This window comes from Bison bison, unplaced genomic scaffold (genome assembly GCF_000754665.1).
Source record: "Bison bison bison isolate TAMUID 2011002044 unplaced genomic scaffold, Bison_UMD1.0 scf7180017864056, whole genome shotgun sequence".
Classification (NCBI taxonomy): Eukaryota; Metazoa; Chordata; class Mammalia; order Artiodactyla; family Bovidae; genus Bison; species Bison bison.
Genome location: NW_011494628.1, coordinates 2638214 through 2654568, shown reverse-complemented (window position 1 = coordinate 2654568; position 16355 = coordinate 2638214). Strand labels below are relative to the sequence as shown.

General features: G+C 38.8%; 2 protein-coding genes across 5 annotated transcripts in view; both read left to right on the top strand.

The window, feature by feature from the left end:
* The window catches only part of N4BP2L2 (NEDD4 binding protein 2-like 2), an 85289-nt gene extending 72426 nt beyond the window's left edge, over positions 1-12863 (top strand). Inside the window, exon 9 of the mRNA XM_010835919.1 lies at positions 12482-12863. The gene's annotated coding sequence lies outside the window, so the exon portion shown is untranslated. The remainder of the gene's footprint in view (positions 1-12481) is intronic.
* N4BP2L1 (NEDD4 binding protein 2-like 1) overlaps positions 1-16355 on the top strand; it is a 57252-nt gene that overhangs the window by 492 nt on the left and 40405 nt on the right. For 3 of the 4 annotated variants that reach the window (XM_010835925.1, XM_010835926.1, XM_010835924.1), the window contains exons 2-4: positions 12482-12609; positions 12920-13008; positions 15031-15099. In XM_010835925.1, coding sequence (XP_010834227.1) covers positions 12482-12609; positions 12920-13008; positions 15031-15099 — 286 coding nt within the window. Of the gene's footprint in view, positions 1-12481; positions 12610-12919; positions 13009-14904; positions 14982-15030; positions 15100-16355 lie in introns of all 4 variants that reach the window. The other variant, XM_010835923.1, reaches the window with a different exon arrangement.

Genomic DNA, 16355 nt, shown 5'->3' with positions numbered 1-16355 from the left:
CAGTGCATGGTGGCTCAAAGAATTGGACACGACTGGTTGGATGGCATCGCTGACTCGATGGACGTGAGTCTCAGTGAACTCCGGGAGTTGGTGATGGACAGGGAGGCCTGGCGTGCTGCGATTCATGGGGTCGCAAAGAGTCGGACACGACTAAGTGACTGATCTGATCTGATCTGAAGTGACTAAGCACAGTAAGGTATATATAATATAAGGTTGAGAGAAGGAGCCTACACATGACTAACAAATGGAAGATAGTAACCAGCACACTGCTGTGGGTAAGTAAAGTTTCATGGGAAGTAGCCTCTTCTGTGCTGGTGGTGGTCAAGGCCATTGGAGTCACTGAGGATGGTTATTAGGAGGATAGGATAATTAGGGAAGAGCTAGTCTCTTCCATGTGGAGGTGGTTCTCAGACTGCCCTGGAAGACCAGGAGGATGTCTGAAGACCAGAAAGCCAAGGAAAAGGATTAGCATCATACATAAGATGATGGGGATAGGAAAGACCTTGAGTGTTCTAGGCTCACGAGTAGCAGGGCTTGATTGCAGTGAATTGTTCATATTGAGTGTGTTGGTTAGGTAACCCCATGGCCAGACCATGGAGAATGTTAAAAAGCTGGATAAAAAAGTATAGGATTGAGAGAAGAAATAGAATTCCAATTCCAAGACCCTTTTACCCTCAGCAGGTGATCCAGAACTATTTGTTTCCACAGCTGAACTGATATATACTCATTTGGATCTGCACCTGTTCTTTCCTCTGACTTCAATGAAAACATCTATGGACTTCTGTTTACTTCTGTGCTTTCTTCTGTGTGTGTGTGTGTAATGTCCCCCCTTTGAGGACATTTTAATCGTTTTTAAGTGTGTCCGATTCAGGGCTATTAATTACGTGATATGCTGTCATCACCACTGTCTTTTATAAAAAGTTTTTATCACCACAAACAGAAACTCTATCCATTAAGCAATGCATCTCCCTTCCCCTCAGCTCCTGGTAACCTACCTCTGATAAGTTTTCTATTTCTGTATTTGACTACTCTAGATACCTTATGAAAGGGGAATCATATGGTATTTGTCCTTTTGTGTATGGCTTATTTCACTTAGCTTAATGTTTTCAGGGTTCATCTATGTTATAGCATGTGTCAGAATTTCATTACTTTGTGACTGAATAATATTGCCTTACATGAATATATGACTAAAACATCCTTTTGAAATGGCAATAGTTTAGGGTAGTCTTTTTTTTTTTTTTTAATTTTAATGGTCTTGTTTGAAAAATTAAAAGTTCTCAACCTTAAGTCAGTTCATGCATTTTAAATCTTTAAGTTTGAGTCAAAGCAAAGCCTGGGGACCATGCTTTATGACACACATCCTTTGCAATGTTTGTTTAGGCACCATCAAAAATGGTTTGTGATATGGATTCAGTAGGCTCAAAGGATATTCACTGACAGCTGTCTTTTCTCCTTATTCATATGTCTGGATGACTTGTAATTTTCCATCAAGAGAAATAAGTTTTCATTATTTCTTGGCACCAGAGCTGTCCAAGGAGGTGAAAGGATGCTTTCCTGATGTGATGCAATGATAGAACAGAGATGGGGACGAAGGTACACTTTAAAGCAAATGCAGTTTAAAAAAAAAATATGAGAAGCAGTGGGAAGAGGGGATTAGTTAGGTTAACTAAGTAGTGAGTAATTAGACCCCAGAGCATATTCGCTCCACAGTGCTCTGGACCATGGTGTTTTTAATTATGAGGCTAGGGTTCTCATAAGTAAAAGCAAGGTCAAAATAGAGAGTTTGTAGTATTCCAGGTCTGTGTGTATGAAAATTAGAGCATCAGGCAGGTGCCATCTCAGATTTTTAGCCACTCAGGTCTACTTGGAGAAGCTACTGACTTTTTATATTTTTAGTGATTTTTTTCCTAAGGTGGTTCCTGAATCTCTTCTCCCCAGTGCTGAGAGTCCTTGCAGTGCCTCTCTCTGAAGGTTGGGAAGAAACAGGACTATATATGCTACCTATGATCACGGAGAGTAAGAACACACAGTGCAGTGTCTTTTCTCAGTCGTGTACTAGAAAGGTAACAGGAGAATCACCACCACTATAGTCCTTGAGCTACTGGGGTATGGGAAGAAGATCCTACTGAATTTGGGCCATGTAATGTCATAGGTGTGGTTACGATTAGAGAAGCAGTAGAAATAGAGAAAGAAATGAAAGGGGAAGAATATTCTCATAGGAAAATCTCAGGAAAGGATCAGGAAGTTCTCACAGAGTTCATCTAGTCCAAGCTGAAGACACTAAACTCTAAGAAGTTATATATCTTTTTTAAAAATTGTATTAAAGTATAGTTGATTTACAGTGTTGTGTTAATTTTTTCTGTACAGCAAAATGACTCATATATATATATGTATATATTCTTTTTCACATTATTTTCCATTATGGTTTGTCACAGAATATTGAATATAGTTCTCTGTGTAGGACCTTGTTGTTTATCCATCCTACACATAATTTCCTCTGCCAATTCCAAACTCCCATTCCTTCCCTTCCCTCCCCCTTCCGCTTTGGTAACCACAGGTCTGTTCTGTATATCTGTGAATCTATTTTTTTTTCATAGATTATGTTCATTTGTATTGTTATTTTAGATTCTACATATAAATGATATCATTTGGTATTTGTCTTTCTCTTTCTGACTTTGTTTAGTACGATAATCTTTAGGTCTGTTCATATTGCTGCAAATGGCATTATTTCAAGAAGTTACATATCTTGATCAAGGTCGTAGTGGATAAATTCTCCTTATTTCAAATCAGACTTTTTTCTTCTGCACTAAAGGAAGAGGCCAGTGAGAGTGACCTGATCAAAGTGTAATGAGGTTGATTTCAATCTGTTGTGTAATGAAAAAACTTGTCAATACCCTATAAAAAGAGCTTGCTGCTGCTGCTGCTGCTGCTGCTGCTGCTGCTGCTAAGTCGCTTCAGTCGTGTCCGACTCTGTGTGACCCCATAGACGGCAGCCCACTAGGCTCCTCTGTCCCTGGGATTCTCCAGGCAACAATACTAGAGTGGGTTGCTATTTCCTTCTCCATTGCATGAAAGTGAAAAGTGAAAATGAAGTCGCTCAGTCGTGCCCAACTCTTAGCGACCCCATGGACTGCAGCCCACCAGGCTCCTCCGTCCATGGGATTTTCCAGGCAAGAGTGCTAAAGTGGGTTGCCATTGCCTTCTCTGATAAAAAGAGCTTAGTTTATCTGTATTTCAACCGTCAGGGTAAGGAACCCACATGTTATTACGTGATTCCTTCTCGTCGGAGCGTGACTGAGTTGACCAGCAAAGCATTAAACATAGGAGAAACCTGTGGCATTGCTGAATTCTCTGGAAAGTTGCTGTTCACACGCAAGACATTGAAAGGAATTTCTGCTGGAAAGTGCAGTGGAGCCACTCTGGCACATGAGGGCTAACTAGGAGTCTGGTTTGGAATCTCATAAACATGCCCTGCTTTGGAGGTGTGAGGACGAGAGTGAGCCTGGGATGGCCTGGGAACTATTTACTGGAATGCCCTTAGCCCCTGTGGCTTGGCGGCGTTCATGAAGCTGGTGATGGCTGAGCTCCATCTGCCTAAGGGCAAGACTTAGCCTTGGCGTTGCAGTTGGCAGCACCAAGAAGATCAGCCACACCTTGATCAGGCTCAAGATTTTTACAGCTATGTCTCCCTCCCCATTCTCCTCAGGTTGCTGAGTTGCTGAACCTGTTTCCTGCCTCCCAGCTTACAGTCATTGGGGAAGATTCCGATAACATCTAGAGGAAGTACTGGAGTCTAGGAAGAATGCTCTTTCCCAGTCTCCTTTGGGGATAAACCTGAGGTTTTGGTAAAATTCTCAACACATAAAGAGTAAATAGAAATTCTCAGAGATTCTTTTCAACCCTATACAAAGTTTGCATAATTAAGGCAACAAAACCTGATATTTAAGAACCACTCATACCCTTATCAAATATCTATTATGTCTCATGTAGAGTAGAGCATTGAACAAAAAAAGACAAAATCCCTGCCTTCATGCACCATATATTCTGTGAGAAAGAAAAATTTTTTTCTTTTTTCTGAAAGGAAGGAAATTTTAAATAACACCTGCTCTACTTTTCAAAAAAACCTAAAATATTTCCATTTCTATTCCACTTGAGGATATACCCTCAGGAGATGTTCTACATATTCACAAGGAGATTGGCACAGTGATGTTCACTGAAAATTTTGTTAATGGTACAGAAGATTGCAGACAACCTCAGTGTCACTAGAGAAAGAAGATAACTGTGGTTTATTTTACGGCCCTCAGTTACAGTTGTTTAGTGTAAAGCTCTGAGGCCAGAAGCCTGGGTTTTAATCCATGTGTGCCACTCACTTGTCTTTTTTTTATTTCCAGGCTTTATTGAGGTGTAACTGATAACATTATGTAAGTTTAACTTGTAAAGTGTGTTGATTTGATACCTTCCTGCTTGAAAAATGGTTACCTCTGTAGTCTTGGCTAACACTGCCACTGTGTCACATAATCACCATTTCTTTTCTGTGATGAGAACATATTAAGATCTACTCAGCAGCTTTTCGGTGCATAATACAGGATTAGCAGTAACCACCATGCAGTGCGTTAGATCCCCAGAACTTAGTCATCTTTTACTTGGAAGTTTGTACCCTTTGACCGACATTTCCCACACCCTCAGCCCCTGGAAACCATCACTATACTCTGTTTCTATGAGTTTGACTTTTTTAGATTCCACGTATAAGTGAGGTCATATAGCATTTGTCTTTGTCTGATTTATTTCACTTAACATAATGACCTTAAAGTTCATTGATGTTGTCACAAATGGAAGCATTTCCTTCTTTTTCCTGGCTGAAAAATATCCCATTGCATATATTTACCACATTTATCCACTTGCCCACTGCCAAATACTTGTTTTCATATTTTGGCTATTGTGAATAATGCTTTAGTAAACATGGGGAGTATACAGATAATTTGAAGATCCTGTTTTCATTTCCTTTGGGTGTAAACCAAAAGTGGGATTACTGGATCTCAGGGTAGTTCTATTTTTAACTTGTTGAGAAATCTCCATTCTGTTTTCCACAGAGGCTGCAATAATTTACTTTCCTTTTAACTGTGCACAAGGGTTTCCTTTTCTCCACATCCTCATAAACACTTTTAATATCTTGTTTTGCTGATGATAGCCATTCTAACAGGAGTGAGGTGATAGTTCATTGGGATTTTGATTTGCATTTCCTTCATGATTAGCACTGTTGAGCACCTTTCTATGTACCTGTGTGCCATTTGTGTGTCTTGGGAAAAATGTCTATTCAGATCCTCTGGTCTTTTTTTAATTGGATTTTTTTTTTTTTGCTAATGAGTTGTATGAGTTATTTACATTTTTTGGTTATTAATCCCATATCAGATATATGATTTGGAAATATTTTCTTCCATTTGGTAAGTTCAGTTCAGTCACTCAGTTGTGTCCGATGCTTTGCAGCTCTATGGACTGCAGCACGCCAGGCTTCCCTGTCCAACAACCAACTCCTGAGCTTATTCAAACACATGTCCTTCGAGTTGGTGATGCCATTTGGTAGATTGCCTTTTTATTTTGTTGATTGTTTCCTTTGCTGTGTAGAAGCTTTTCAGTTTGATGTAGCCTCTTTTACTACTTTTTTGCTTTTGTGGCTTGTGCTTTTTGATGTAATACCTAAAAACTGATTGCCAAGACCAGTGTCAAGGAGATTTTCCCCTACGCTTTCTTCTAGGAGTTTTATGCTTCAGGTCTTACACTTAAGTCTTTAATCCATTTCAGGTTTTTATTAGTGGCTTGAGATAAGGATCCATTTTCATTCTGTTTTAACCACATAAAAGCTGAAATTTTAGATGGATTGAGGAGTGAAATATAATAGAACATAGATGAATATTTACATAATCTTGGGTTGGGAAAGACTGTTATAAATGTATTATCAAAGACAGAAAGTAGAACGTAAAAGATGAGTTCATGTGACTAAGAAAAGTTCTGTTAATTGAGACTTGTATGTTAGAGTTCATTATAAACAAAATTAAAAATAAATTGAGGTACTTAATAAAGATTTTACAAATTAATTTAGCCATAAACCTCCCAATAAGGAGGTTTTATCAACAACCACAGGACATGAAAATGCAGTTCACAAAAGAATATCTCTAAATGAGCAGCACACATAAGGAAAAATACTTAAACTTGCTGAGAATCAAAGAAGTTGGGGACAAACTAAATACCTGACCACAGAGTATTGGTTAAGTAAATTATGGTTCATCCATATGAATAACTCATCAAAAATAATGTCATAATATGACCCAGCAATCCCACTGATGGGCATATACACCGAGGAAACCAGAATTGAAAGAGACACATGTACCCCAGTGTTCATCACAACACTGTTTACAATAGCTAGGACATGGAAGCAACCTATATGTCCATTGGCAGACAAATGGATAAGAAAGCTGTGGTACATATACACAATGGAATATTACTCAGCTATTAAAAAGAACACATTTGAATCAGTTCTACTGAGGTGGATGAAACTGGAGCCTATTATACAGAATAAGTCAGAAAGAAAAACACCAATACAGTATATTAACACATATATAAGGAATTTAGAAAGATGGTAATGATGACCCTATATGTGAGACAGCAAAAGAGACACAGACATAAAGAACAGACTTTTGGACTCTGTGGGAGAAAGTGAGGGTGGGATGATTTGAGAGAATATATATATGTTTCAATGTATATTATCATATGTGAAATAGATCGCCAGTCCAGGTTTGATGCATGAGACAGGGTGCTCAGGGCTGGTGCACTGGTACGACCCTGAGAGATGGGATGGGGAGGGAGGTGGGAGGGGGATTCAGGATAGGGGATACATGTACACCCATAGCTGACTCATGTCAGTGTATGGCAAAACCCACTACAATATTGTTAAGTAATTAGCCTCCAATTAAAATAATTTAAAAAAATAATGGCATAGAATCATACTTCATGAGGTGGGAAATAGTTGCTGTGGAAATAAGTTTAGTGAAGAGAAGTTGATATTCTCTGCATTATGTTTCTGTTTTTATGGAACAAAATATCAGATGAGAAAAAAAAATTCTATCTCCTGGAAAGACAATCAAAATATTAGTAATTATTTTTAGGTTGAGGAATATAGGAACCTCTCCTGTTTCGCAGTTTTCTCTTCCAAAATATTTTGCCTTGAATATGTGTTACTTTGCTAATTAGAAAGGAAAAGTAATATTTTTAAGGTTGGTGTAGAGCAAGACACAGGAACCAGTTTGAGGGGGCACCTGCTTGTCAAATTTGGGACAATTTGAGCATCATAAAGAATGACGATGGTAAGCATTATTAAAAGGGGAAAGGGAAGAGTGCTCTTCTTTACTAAACAATGCCACCTAGTAAATACAGAAGAAATTACATGAAGTAATAAGTATTCTGCTATTCCCAGTGTAATAACTCACTTGGCAGTGATCAACAATGAATATAAAGCTCATTGAGGGAAAGGTTGTTGGGGAATAGGATGTTACACGGGGCCTCTCGTTACATCAACTCCCCACCCCCACCCCAACATAATGTAGTATCACAAGGGGAGCAATACTAGCTGATGCCACCTGTTAGCCAAATGATAAACTTAGCAGGATGGTACAGATGGTCATCATGTGCAGTCAGGTACGCAAACATCACCTCTGTATTTTCCTTCCACAAATGTTTAATCTGGATCTAATTATGAGGAAAATAACCAGGCTAATACAGAATGTGGGGCATTCTCAAGCCAACTGACTAGACTCTTCAAAAAGGGAAAGCAGGGAGGGAGGTTCAAGAGAGAGGGGACAAGTATATACCTATGACTGATTCACGTCGATATCTGGCAGGAACCATCACAATATTGTAAAGCAATTATCCTTCAATTAAAAATTTTTTTTAAAAAAAAGGGAAACCAAAGAAGGCATGAGGACAGTTCTAGATTAAGTGACACCAAAGAGACGTTAATAACTAAATGCTGTACTTGAACCTGTGAAGATGTTATTCGTACCATGAAGGACATTTTAAATTTAAAAATCTGTTAACATTGGCTATTATAAATAGCTAAGGCCTTCCCTGGTGGCTCAGAGGTAAAGAATCCACTTGCAGTGCAGGAGATCCGGGTTTGATCACTGGCTCGGGAAGATCCCCTGGAGAACGGAATGGCTGCCCACTCCAGTGTTCTTGCCAGGGAAATCCCATGAACAGAGGAGCCTGGTGGGCTACACAATTCATGGGGTCAGAAAGAGTTGGACACAATTGAGCATGCATGCATTATAAATAGCTGTAATATAAAATTGTAATATAAATTAGTATATAATTTATGTATAGTATATATTTATAATATTTATAATTTATAATTCAGTTTTTAAGTTGTGATGTGATTATTTAGGATAATGTTCTTATTTATAGAAGATACTTGATAAAGCATTTAGGAACAAAGTATCATGATGTCTGCAACTTATTTTTAAATGGTACATCAAAAATACACATGTGAGAGAAGTAAAATAAATGAGGCAAGACGTTAACATTGTTAACAAAAATGTTAATAATGGAGGGTAAGGAGTGTTCATAGTATTCTTTCAACTTATTTCTATAGGTTTGAACATTTTCTAAATGTAAAAGGTTGTGGGGGGAAAGTTTAGGTGGAAATAAAAAGGAGTGGGAAAACTATGGAATAAATGAGACTTAAGGGATGTGGGGACCAAATGCAAAGCATGGATCTGGTTTAGCTCTTGATTCAAACAAACCAATTGTAGGAATTCTGAAGATCAGCCCTGGGATTTCTTTGGAAGGAATGATGCTAAAGCTGAAACTCCAGTACTTTGGCCACCTCATGCGAGGAGTTGACTCATTGGAAAAGACTCTGATGCTGGGAGGGATTGGGGGCAGGAGGAGAAGGGGATGACAGAGGATGAGATGGCAGGATGGCATCACCAACTTGATGGACGTGAGTCTGAGTGAACTCCGGGAGTTGGTGATGAACAGGGAGGCCCGGCGTGCTGCGATTCATGGGGTCGCAAAGAGTCGGACACGACTGAGCGACTGAACTGAACTGATTTATGAGACAATCAGGGAAATTTGAACACTGAAAAGATATTTGGTGAAATGAAGTATGAAGCAGATGAAGCAATACTGGCCATATAATGATAATTGTTAAAGCTGGACTGTGGGTACATGGGGAATGATGATGTTATTCTATTTTGCATGTTGGAAAATTCCAGTAATAAGGGGTACAACTCAAAGTTACATACTAATGTTGGACTTTGTCAATGAGTGGGTGAGTGACTAATAGATATCTAAATATATTCAAATGTTTCTCTATTGTTAAACTAAAGAATTACACAAAAGAGTGATGTTATGAAATCAAGATTAGAACCTAAGTTACTCTCATAGTAGTAGTGTCAGGTGAGTTTGGGGGGCACTGCAGAGGTGAAAATTATGTGGGTGTAATTGTCTCCCCCCCCCCTTTTTTCATTCTCAGTTTCCCTAATGCATGAGGCTCCTGACCACCATTAAGAAAGCTAGAGCTGGGGCATTATGCTTGTCACTTCTGAAGCTTATGGAATGGTATTTATTGCTTCCACTGAAGTGTTAGACTCTCAGGATTGCCTACTGAATCAGTTCTTCATTTAGTTAGGAGAACTTTTAAGTCTTGAGTATTCAAAATGTACCATGACTGCCAGTGCTGATTTAACATTCAGGTGAAGGTAAAACAAGTTTTGAAAGAATGATCATTCAGCAAGATCAGAAAGTCCACCCTTTGATCTTCTCCAGTCCCCCAGTTCCATTAGAGTTGTAAAGGTGAAAAACAGTCCTATTTTTCCTGCCTGTTTGTTAGGAGGACCATATAAGCTATGGTCACATGTGTCTTGGGAAATGATGAGCAGGTGGTTCAGCTTCATAGTGGTCCTGAACAATTTAACTTTTACTCTAAGGCAAAATTTTGCAAACAAGGCGATACTTTGCTGTGTTTTCTTTTTTGCTTTCTAGAAGGGAATAGAATTCAAATAAAATGTGAATTGAACACATGCCTTAAAAGGTTTTTTTTTTTTAATGAAAAATTAGAGTATTAACTTCTAGTAGATAATATAAACCATAAAGAGGAGATAAAGCTATGTCTATGCAAAGAAAAACTCCATTTTGAAAATGACAAAACCAGAGCTGTAAGTGGCAGACTTAATAGGAAAACAAATGAAGCCAGATTTAGAAGGGATATTTAAGAAGTTCTGGAACTAATATCCAGAGTTGCTTAACTTAGTACACAAAAGATAAGGAAAACAAGTTACACAATATTATTTAAACTCTGAATGAGACTTTCATGTTTAGACTAGATAATGATGAAAAGAATTCAAAAACTGTAGAGCATTTACGAATATAAAATCCACACACCTGAAAGTGCAGTTAGTGTTGCCCTTAGGTTTTCTTCTAAGGTGTCTTTGTAATAACTGTTTGCCCTGGAGGTTAACGTTTGGATATCTGATTTGAGCTTTTCAGTTTGAGTATCTTTACGGTTAAAAGACATTTACAAAGAAACTATGCAAATCTGTTTTATCACATCTTTATACTTGGCTTTTGTGTCCGTTTCTGTATCTGTGGTGTATTTAAAATGGCCAGATTTTCTTTGCCACCGCTCCTAGCACTCCTACATTGGAGTGTACACACTCCAGTGCACTTTACTACGATGGCATGTAAACAGTTTTGGATGGAAAATCTGACTTCATTTGTTATTAATAAAATAACAGTACCTTGTGTTTGTAAAGTACCTTATCTCTTGAAAAATGTTTTCCCGTACCTCACCTCATTTCGCTCTTACTAGAAGCTCTGATTAATAGGTCGTGATATTATACAAGTTTTCAGTCAGGAACACAGAAGCTTGGAAAGAGAGGCCACATGACCGTGGTGGAAGAGTCAGGAACTGAACCCAAGTGTTTCCAGCAGCTTAGGTGCTTTACTCATTATCTGTGGTTTCACTGCCTTATGCTCTTTCCTGATTAAAGAGCATTCTTCTTGATGGAGAAGAACAAACAGAGCTGAATAGTTCTGTTTTCTTTTTACATTTCCTGCTCTTGTTATGTTCCAACATATTTTTTCTCTTGTTTTTTTAAAAATCTTACTTATTTTTGGCTGCGCTGGGTCTTCGTTGCTGTGTGGGCTTTTGTCTAGTTGTGGCAATCAGGGGCTCCTCTCTAGTGGCAGTGCGCGGGCTTCTCATTGCAGGGGCTGCTTGTTGCAGAGCATGGGCTCTAGGCATGCTGGCTCAGCAGTTGTGGTGCACAGGCTTAGTTGCTGTGCAGCATGTGGAATCTTCCCGGACCAGGAATCAAACCCACATCCCTTGCGTTGGTAGATTCTTAACCAGTGGATCACCAGGGAAGTCCTTCCTCCAACTTTTAAATATCTTTTTATTCTGAGCACGGCCGTTTTGTTATGGACTGTATCTGCCTGGTCAATTTGTTTGAAGTTAGAATTACGCTGGGGAACCACACAGGGAGAAGGGAGAGAACCATGTGCTCATTGTGTCGGGCACTGCGCAAGGCGCTTCCCCAGGTTATTAGGTAGTCATCCTTACTTAGCAAGATGGGTGCTGTTATCCCCAGTTTTTACAGGTGAGGAAAGGAGGATCAGCAATTTACTTTGTTACTGTCTAGCACAATAGCCATCTTCTCCCCCAAAAAAGTCTGAATAAGGATTTCATGTGGAAATATCTTCTCTTTGAAGTTATTTTGTGCAAAACTTCATATGCTTTTTTTTTTTTTTCTTTCCTACGTTAAAGAGGGGACTCCATGATGCTTTTTCTTTTTTTCTGTGTGGTATTTTCATATTCAGAGAGAGTGATAGAAGTTTAGGAAAGCCTAGGGAATGTTGCATCTGCATCTTTTCTTCTGCTGGTTTTAGAATTTGGTTTAGGTCACTGCTAAAGTACCTGTTAGGGGTAGCACACACATCACTTTTATCTACATTTCATACCTCAGCAAGAACCAGTGTCTCACATGAGTCCTTATGGAGAACAGAGCTCCAAAGCGAGGGGACCCAGGACAGGTAAGGGGGTGCAGGAAGGGGCTGCAGCAGGGGTACTTGGGCAGTGGTGCATCACAGAGGAATGTCAGTGAGGGCTGTGCCCACTCTTGTCACCCCTGCAGCGAAGCCTCCAGAGTGTCATCTAGAATCAGCTCTGGTAGCTGCAGAAATCAGCATGGTGGTGATCAGCACTTGTTAAAGAGTTGGGCAACACACACAGTCCCCTCTCAGCCCTCTCCTTACCCCTATGAAGGAGCGATACCTTCTAGAGAGACTCTCTCTTTTTAAAATGAATTTCAACAACTCAAACCTGGTGGTCTCACAAGTATAAACTGCTAAATGTTAGAGATAGAAGGAAATGATTTATAGTATGAAAATGCATAGTCATAAAATAATCTCTTGTTTCCCCACTCTCCAGACAGTTGCAACACGACTTTCCCAGAGCCCTGATTTTCAGCACGGATGATTTTTTCTTCAGGGAAGATGGTGCCTATGAGTTCAATCCTGACTTTCTGGAGGAAGCTCATGAATGGAACCAGAAAAGAGGTGACAGATTCCTTTCCAAGCTCCTGGGAAATCCTCTTGTGCACATAGATTGTAGCTCCTGCAAAATGAAAAAAATTTATGGAAGGAGCTTAATCTAAAGTTCTGCCATTTTTCTTTCTCAAACAGAATGCCAGAGTGTAATCTCCCTAGATTCCAGGAAAAAGAAAATTATTGATAATGGGTTCTGAAATAGGTAGTATTAAAGTTGTGTAATGAGGACATCCTGTAATAAAAATAACAAAATATGGAGTACACTCGCCCTTCTGTGATTGTTGCATGTTGTTCACTGTTATATAACATTGTGTTGCAGCAAGAAAAGCAATGAGGAATGGCATATCCCCCATTATTATTGATAATACCAACCTCCACGCCTGGGAAATGAAGCCCTATGCAGTCATGGTAGGAAGAAGTATCATTCTGAATTTTCAGTTCTGGACATTTTGTGAGAAAGTTGAAACATTTGTTCTTTCTTCTTTTTTTGGTCTTCTGTGATCTCATATTCATTAATAGTAGTTCTCCCAGGAATCAGGTAAAGAGGTTTTATTTTAGTGTTTCTCTGCCGTTCAATGGCTGAAATTTGCTGAGATGCTAATACTACCTCAGGGTACATTTTAAAAATAGCCCTTGGTCTGAATTCTTGACAGCATTTCTGTCTTGGTTGTTTTCCTAAGGGAAGGCATCCGTAGGAGCATCTGCTGAAACCTGCTGAGAAGTGCTGGACTAGGTGATGCCTCCAGTGGAGCTGTAGATGATGTTCTTAGGACAGTTGTCTTTGCCACGCTGGGGACTTCAGTGCTATGTGGTGCTGCTGCTGCATGGAGTTCCAGGGCAATGAATTTCTTAGTTTAAAAACAGATTCAGGAGTAACGCTGTAACCCTATTAAGATATTAGAATACAAATATAAATGCACATATAAAGGTAACAGTTAAGCCATCTACTGTCAGAACAGATGAATGAAGCAATGTGTACATTTTTCTTTATTTATGAAGTATGTATGATCTACTTTTCAGACATATTTCATCTTTTGTGCTAATATGTTTTCATTCCTTACTGCATGTAATAAGGAGAAAAGATCCACAAACAGGGAGAGGAAGAAAACAGCTGAGTATTCTCCCTACTTGGCTAATTTTAAAGTGAATCTCTAAAACTGGACTCATGGCAGCCTGTTTTTAAGCTTTTTTAAAAAATATTTTGGGCACAGTAGCTTACATAGAGGTGTGCTTTTGTCTAGATACTTTCATCAGTTTTACTTAGGCCCAGACTGTGGGACTTTGCTGAATGTAGGACATAATGAGCATCAACTTTGTGGTTACTTCAGTTCATGGATCAAACATCCACTTAGGAGAAAAATGGACAGGGATATGAAGAGTCAGGTTAATTAAGGCACAACCCAGAACCAAGAGGCAGGGCTTAACTGAGAGTAGCTTAAGGGAAGTTATTTTACTTTTTGTTTTCTAATTTCTAGACATGCACAATCTTTCCCAGCCATCCACAGCTACTACTAAGACACAGAAACTAGATATTTTTCACATATGATATTTGATACCCTTCTGAAATTAGAAGTGTCCATCTAAAGAATGAAGAGGAAATCCCCTTACTTAGCACATTTTATTCTGTATTTTATAACACAACAAACAGTAGTCATAACAGAAAGTTCAACTTGAGATAAAATAAGTAGTAGTCCATTAATTAATGCAAAGAACATTTGATGTTTCCATGGAAATGGTAATCATTTTCTAAACTCAAGGAAATATGGCACAGTGAATTGAGCCAAACTATGTAGCATGGATGGGAGAGCTACTTTTTGGAGGGAAGAATGTGTGAAGTATGTGGAAATCATTTTTATTTCCCAAGCTCTGTGCCTCTGGTACTCTCACTTTGTAAACCAAGCTGTGAGGACTAGCCAAGGCACTTGATGCCAGTGAACCTATGATAATCACATATACGGGACTTTGGGAAACCATTGGAATTCATTGCTCATTCCTATGGACAGGGAATTTAAAACTAGTTCAACGATCTATCTTTTTAAAGGTTCAAAACAAAGAACTTTGTCGTTTTCCTACATAGTAGATAGAATTACTGAAAAGTTATCATTGGGAACCATAATATAATCTGAGTGTGGCTAAGTATGGATATGTACCAACTGTATTTGTTAACATAAATTAAGGCATTAAATTACTGGTTAAACAAAAGGAATGTTAGAAAAGATTTGTAGTAAATGTTAAATGGCAGCATAAACATTCCCAAACATACATACCATGTCTTCAATGTTTTATGTACTTTTGAAAAATCAGGCACTTGAAAATAACTATGAAGTTATATTCCGAGAACCTGACACTCGCTGGAAATTCAACGTCCAAGAGTTAGCAAGGTACTTCTTTGTTTTTCTAGCTCCTCATTATGTATCCTGCTATTTTCAGGTATTTCAGACCGAACAAAAGAATCTTTTCAGGCTGGAAATGGACATGGTAGTTTTCAGGCCAGAAATGGTAATTCTTGGAAATTGATAACTTTGGAATTATTAATGTGAAAGACTTTACTTTGGGGTCAGTTTTCTAATATAATGCTAAATGCTAAATCTTGGCTTGGACTTGGTCCTCAAAAAGGACATATTTAACATTCTGCTAAAATGCTTCTTCATTAATGGACATTTAAAAGCACTTTCCTCTGCATGGGATTGCACTTGTGAGTGGTGTTTTTGCACTTAGGCTAAACAAAGACCTTCAGATATTGAACAGTCTGTGGTTCATTTATGGTCTAGATGCTGCTTCTAGTTTGTAAAGCAATAAATGTCCAAATAATACTAACTTGTTGATTGAATGCATGGGTTCTGATAATTCACCATCTGTGCTATTTGGTAATGTCAATGATTTAAAGTAACCAGTGAGGTCAGAATTTACTTTTTAGGAATAAGTCTAATTCATCTTATGGTTACAAGCAGATAGTGTTTCCCAAGGGATGTGTGAATCACCTCTGTCAGAATCAGCTGAGGTGACTGTTAAAATCCTAGTTCATGGAGCATCCCTGGTGGTCCAGTGGTTGAGAATCTGCCTTGCAATGCAAGGAATGCTGATTTGATCCCTGGTCCAAGAGGATCCTACGTGCTGCAGAGCAGCAGTAAGTACGTGCATCACAACTACTGAGTCTGGGAGCTGTATCCACTGAGTCCACATGTCACAACTCCTGAAGCCACACACCTAGAGCCCGTTCTCTGCAACAGAGAAGCCACTGCAATGAGAGGCCTGTGCCCCGCTACTAGAGAAAGCCCCTGTACTGTGGCAACAAAGACCTACCACAGCCAAAAAATAAATAATAAGATTAATATTTTTAAAAGTCCTAGTTCATGGACCCCATTCTTAGTTGAAATCTCTGATAATTACATTTCAAAACTATATCCCCAATTGATCCTCATGTCCATGAGAATTGAAGAATGTTGTTTTAATAAGGATCTAGAAGTATCTAAGACTGACATAAGTGATTATAGATATATGCATAACAAATTGGCAAACACATAAGAAGAGCTCATGGTGCTCTTATGTTTTGAAGCACAGAATTGAGATTTCCAGAAACAGAGCATTTTTTGATGTTTTAGCTCTTTGCTAGCCCCAGGGTAGTTCGGGGGTGTGCAGGGCCGCATGAAAAACAATTGAGCTGAATGATAACTGCTTAACATGATGTTTTGCTTTTGTCAGAGTTCCATCCTGAGAATAGGGAGTGCATATCTGTGTAATAATACAGGACTTAT